Source organism: Gobius niger, assembly GCF_951799975.1.
Source record: "Gobius niger genome assembly, chromosome: 16".
NCBI classification, from domain to species: Eukaryota; Metazoa; Chordata; class Actinopteri; order Gobiiformes; family Gobiidae; genus Gobius; species Gobius niger.
Window position 1 is genome coordinate 7,646,195 of NC_136867.1, and position 6,000 is coordinate 7,652,194.

Genomic DNA, 6,000 nt, shown 5'->3' on the forward strand with positions numbered 1-6,000 from the left:
TGAAAGGATCAGAGTCCTACAATTAGCTCAATGAAGAAACACTCCGCCTAATCAAGACAATAAGTGATGCTAAAAAATGAATTTTGACAAGTGGACTGTTCAGGCTGGCAAATAGCACTCAATTAAGTCAGGAGATTGCAAATACTAAAAAAAAAAAGATGCTTTGTCTGATAGGGCTTGAACCGTTTTGGGAAAAGATACAATTTCATTTCGTCAGACAGACAATGCAATTGGGATTACATTTGTGATGTTTTGTTTTTTAAAATGAAGATTCACTTCACTGTGCACGTTTTGAACAGGAACTAGGAATATCTCCGCTTGAGAGAACGCTCAGGTGTTACCTTCTTCACTCGGAAAATAACTCTTCCAAGAACTCTTCTTCTCAATAGCTGTGGCTTTGGTGCCATTCCCCGCCGCAAATGTTTGCAGTTTGACCATGTTCTATATGACATAAAACAGCATTTCCTCACTGTTCGGTGGATTTCTTTTGATTCAAGCTTAAACACAAGTATTACTTATCTATCAAAACCAATTTATCCACAACAAAGACCTGTGACTCAATGAAAATGGTTCTGCCACACTCTTCCATGTCCTGACTATTTCAGAACAGTCTTTTTGTGATTTTTTGCGACCATGAAACCATTTCAGTTTGATTACTCATCCAGTTGTCTCCTGTAAAGTGCTTTGTATGTCTGTGAAAGGCGCTAAATAAAGAAAGATCTTCTTCAGTTTGTCATTTTGTCGTACACTTCCGTCGCTGAATCGCCTCTGCTCTTGTGTCTTCCAGGTCGACCTCCAGCAGAACCCCTGGGAGTGCGACTGCGGGGCCACCTCCCTGAAGCGCTGGCTGGAGGGGCTGAGTGCCGTGGTGGTGGTGGGCGAGGTGGTCTGCCACTCCCCGGAGAAGACCAAGGGGGTGGACCTACGCTCGGTTTCCATGGAGCTGCTGTGCCCCGAGATGGAGCAACAGCTGGAGGAGCAAGAGGACCAGACGCAGGCGCAGGGGCAGCCGCCGACCCCCACCACCCCGGAGAGAGGCTCCTCCGTGGACTACTCCGACGTCCTGCCCGGCCCCGTTAGCCCGTCCACGAAAGAATCCATCCCGCTGTCCGTGCTCGTGCTGAGCCTCCTGGTCTTGTTCGTGTCGGCGTTCTTCGCAGCAGCAGCGCTCATGGCGTACGCTTTGAGGCGCCGGGACAAGCTCCCGTTCCGCCGGCAGGGGGAGGTCGACCTCGCCGGAATCCAAATGGAATGCGGGATTTTCACCGAGCAGTCCCACCACCATCACCACCACCACCACGGGCTTCCGGAAACGCCGCCTTTACCCGCCGCCGAGCACAGCCACGTGTACGACACCATCCTGCCGCCGGAGTCTTCCGCGCACATCTACAAGGAGGACCAGGACCCGGCGGCGAAGCAGAGGAGCCTCCCGCAAGAAGGCGCGAGCGAGAAGGAGGGAGCGTACCGCACCGCCGGCGACAAGGACAACGAGTGGTCCGTGGAGGCCGCGTCCGCCCCCATAAACACCGTAACGGGCGCGGTCGGGCCCCTCGCCGGCCTCCACGGGAACGGCATCCTCTGTCCGACGGTGATCGACAGCCAAGGCCCGACTCCCAAAGTGGAGCTGGTCGACTGCTTGTTCCGAATCCCCAACCCGGGCGGCTACGCCAGGCCGCCCCCGAGATACCCCCACCTCCAGGACCCGACCGCCGCGCCGGACGCTCGGGGCGAGGCGGCGGCGGCGCTCGTGGTGACGACGAGCAGCTCCGCCGCCGGCAGTAGCGAGCAAATGGCGAGGCTGCGGACCACGCCGGACTATATGGAAGTATTGGATCGATCGTACCAGTTTTGAGCCGATTTTTTTTGTTTTTTTTCTCGCGTTGATCGAAAAAGGAGCTATGGAGGACGGCGTAGGCAGTTCGTGACAATGTGCGAAATCTTCCTGAACATGCGTGGAGTCAGCGTGTGCGGGATGCGCCAGACCGGGACATTCGTCAGTGGAATCACATACATAAAGGAAAAGTAGCCAAGTGCCTTATAGCGACGAACAGCCAGCAGTGTGGTCAATGCTTATTTTTCTACGAAATCCAGATCTATTTATGTAAACAGAGGTTTGACTACGGAGCGGACGGGATGCCGGCGGGGAGAAGAGGAGACGGAGGAGAGGAGAAAAAAAAACAAAACAATCAAAGCAGGCAGAATAATAATTGCATTCCCTGGATGAGCCAAAAATAAGAATACCCCAGTCAATATCGGACCTCTTTGTATGCGCATCACTTTGTTTCATCTCATACGGTTCGCTTGATTTGAAATTTGAATTTGTTACAAGGGGGCGAGAGATAGATAAGGGACGTTTTCCGACCACACGGGATTTATCGGTTGTTGTGAATATTTCCACCTTATGCGTTTGATAAGAACTTTTTTTCCCCCTCCCTAGAATTTTCGAAGGGAGATGCTGAGGGACTTCACGACAAAGGATGCCTTTTGGATTTTTTAATCAGCCAGACTTTAAACGGGGCCATCCCAACCCCAACGATCCATCTTTTCTTTGTGAACAATGACACGCAGGTTATTGTATTGATTTTGAGGTATTTCTCCGAGGGGAAAATTGAATGGTTAAGGAAAAACGAAAACAATGGACAAAACTCAAACGGATAAGCGGCTTTTACTTCAAAAAAAAAAAAAAACAGAGACACTTCTACCGACTATTATCTTTTACGGAGGTACCTTTTTAACGCTTTCATCTCCTACCAATAGTAGAAGCAGTTGTGAATATATTTATTCATAGTTTTTTGCGTGTTGAAGCTCTCCTGTAAGGGATCATGTTATATTACTGTATAGGATGATTCTGCATCTGGTTCAGCCTTCTTACCGCCAACCCACGAAATACAATAAAGGGTGCTATGTAAAATGTTCGCCATCCTGTGTTTGCATGTTGTCTGAAGACTAGTGCATCTGATTGTTCCGATGTGGAGAAGCAAGCATTGAAATGTGAACCGGAAATTCCCTTTACCAGTTTGACATTCCAAAAAAAAGGGGTGTTTTGCCAGTTTTTTGGTAGCAATTTCAATCACAGTTCAATCACGGTGCTTCGGCGGATGTTTTTCCCCGTCGGTGCTGAGCGATGGGGGGGGAAAGCTGTGCTGTGGATCGAGAGATGAGGGAAGCATTTAGACATTTTGGGAGCCGGTCAGTCCTTGGAGATTCTGGAGTTTCCTTTTTGAAGCCGGGCGTCCACTGCGCGATGTTGGCCGCCTGCAGCGAACGAGATCCGTTGTGGGGAAAAACCGTAGCTCAGACTTGCAGATCGCAAAGTCGTGCAGCGAGACGGGGGATGATGATTTCAAATGGAACCGCGGTACAAGCAAAGACCAGTTACGACTCAGGCGATGTCTCATATTTTGAGTGTCTCGTCAACATAATACGATATCGCGGCAGTGCTGGTCACGAGCAACGCAGGCCATATTTTACTTTCCTCGCACTTTTACTGCTAGCACGCGACACTTGTCTCCGCTAAACACCCGGCGTCTCGAACCTGAAAGGCCCTACGATCAACTCTTTTGTAGCGACGATTCTCTTTTTGAGCAATCGCACAAGTACACGCATACGATTTTACAATCCTCACGTCTTGCAACATGACCTCTAAAAGTCTTTTAAAGGGGTAAGACGCAAGTTTGCCATTTTATACTCACTAGTGCCACCTCAGGTCATACGTGTAACTGCACCTTCTATATTAAGCTCGTGCATGACGGCACTTCGGACCCGAATTAACACCTTTTTGAGTGACAGTGCAGGATTTTAGAGGCAGTTGTGGTGAACAGGTGTGAGCTCATTCTACACATTAGGACATTGTTGGAACATGTAGGGGGAGGAAAATACATAATTTTGACATTTTTAAACTCTCTATAGTCCCTTTAAAGCAGTACTAAGTAACGTGTTTACCTTAATAAATCCTTTTCGTAGTCCCTGTGGGGGTGATACAAGTGTTTATGGGATGATTGGGGGGTCTTTCATCTACCCCTGGTGTCTCTGGCCAGAAAACCATGTTTGCAACTTGACTGCCACCGGTGCGGAGAAAGCAATACACACTAATGAAATCACGAAGAAGAAGCTAACATGCTAATGAGCAAAGCTAACTGCGGGCTAACGTCACTTTAAACAGTATTTACAGCAAAGTTTGAGGGAAAAAAAAATATTTCCATTGCATAATTGGATGCACAGTAACACTCTCTCCCTTCGCCTTTCCTGTCAGCGTAGTATTTACTCTCCAAGACAATTAATAAGTTAAAAAATCGTAACTTGCTACGACACCTGCAGTTGCACTAATGGCCTCTAGGGGGAAGAGTTACTTAGTACTGCTTTAAGACTAATAATATATAAAAAAAATCAGGGCAATGTACACCGGGGAATTCAATGGACAAATCTGTACCAAATGTGGTCCATCTGTTCTCATGTTCTTGCCTCAAACTTCCTTCGTAGCTTCAGACCTGTCATCTCCCTCAGCCTCCCCATCTCTTCACCTCTATTGATCACGTCTTACATTGCATCGCCAAACAACCTCGACCTGCTTGGTCCCCGGCGCCAAAATCGAAACACTTAACCAACTTTTCGAAGCTTTTGACGGCAGTAGCTGCCATGAAGCAAACATGGAAATATGAAAAGGTAGTTTTTGCTTTGCCAGTAGCTTGCGAGGAGTAAATTAAGTCTTGCGTGTGCTTCGCAGTGTTGGGAGAAGACGAACATTGTTTTCTGCTTGTTTGACGTTCCAAAAAAAAAAGAAAAAAAGGGAGACGTGAAAGGCAGGAGCTTCATAAATTTTAAACATTTAGACTTTTTTTGGGGGGGAGGCTCACTCTTTCATGCCACCAGGGCCGGGTGTGATTAGCGAGTGGAAGACAATGCGTGCGGCGGTTTTTAATCCTCGGCAGGCAGGAGCGCGGAGACCGGGGACTGGAAGGGCTGGCGATATGAGGCTGGCAGGCGCAAACACTAGAATTTATGTAGAAAGGGAAGAAACCGCATCCAGCATTTCACTGTCGTCTTGGCATATGCCCGTGTGACAAGAATGGAAAAAGTTTTTTGTTTTTGCGAGGAACGTTTTGGCAGCTAAGAAGGGAAGTAACAAAGCGCGATGAGTGCGGTGTTCTTCGCAGGGGTAGGATTTCAAGGACGCAGGTGGAAATAAAAAGGGAGACATGATAGATCAACCCTTTCATGTTTTTAAGTATAGTATAACGGGAGGTTGTCTCCCTCTGAGCAGATAAAAGGCTCGATTTCAACTCTCCACACTGAGACAAAAGACAGGTGTGCGTATGCATGTTGACGTCCATACTCTCTTACTCAAAGTCACTTTACATTGCATTATTCATTCACTCTTCACACTGTAGTAGTCAACTTTGTAGACACAGCTGCATTGAGACTGCCTGATAGAGATGTGGCTTCCATACACAGACATGGGGGTGAATTGTCTTGGTACAATCACAAGAATCTAACCAGCAACTTTGCAGTAGTAAGACAACCGCTCGACTGCTTGAACCACTGTCACCAATTTGAATCTTTCAGCGTCAGAGACATAATCTAAGCATTCAAATGGCAAACTCTTGTCTGAACATTTGCACTGCCAAAGTTTGTTAAAGAGGGGGTATTATGCTTTTTTCAATCACATAGCACCAGTCTATAGCACACTACAATGATGACCAAACCTTCTGTTGGTCTGTAAAGGCAGTAAATTAGAATAACTGTATAAAATTGCTCTCTCAAAATGGCTGTAGTGAATGTCTTGAAATAGGCCTCTGTCTCTTTAAGAACCTCTGACCCTTTCCGACACGCCCCCTCCACACGCTGTCTGTAGCATCAGTGGGGAGGGGGTTCTGCTGAGGAGCAGTGGTTGGTTACTCGGCTGGTGACGAAAGCTCGGAGGCGTCTCCAGGAGGTGGGGGCGTTCCTAGGAGGACTCAGGCAAAGCTATCCCTAAAATGGCCGCCATCAGAGTTTTTACAG

The 6,000-nt window shown here is 47.8% G+C and overlaps 1 protein-coding gene across 2 annotated transcripts in view; it reads left to right on the forward strand.

Annotated features, from left to right (window-relative positions):
* The window catches only part of LOC306976016 (SLIT and NTRK-like protein 3), a 99,325-nt gene extending 96,414 nt beyond the window's left edge, over positions 1-2,911 (forward strand). For both annotated transcript variants that reach the window (XM_079573852.1, XM_079573853.1), the window contains exon 7: positions 788-2,911. In XM_079573852.1, the coding sequence (XP_079429978.1) occupies positions 788-1,852 (1,065 nt within the window). In that variant the 3' untranslated portion in view covers positions 1,853-2,911. The remainder of the gene's footprint in view (positions 1-787) is intronic.
* The last annotated feature ends 3,089 nt before the right edge of the window (positions 2,912-6,000 follow it).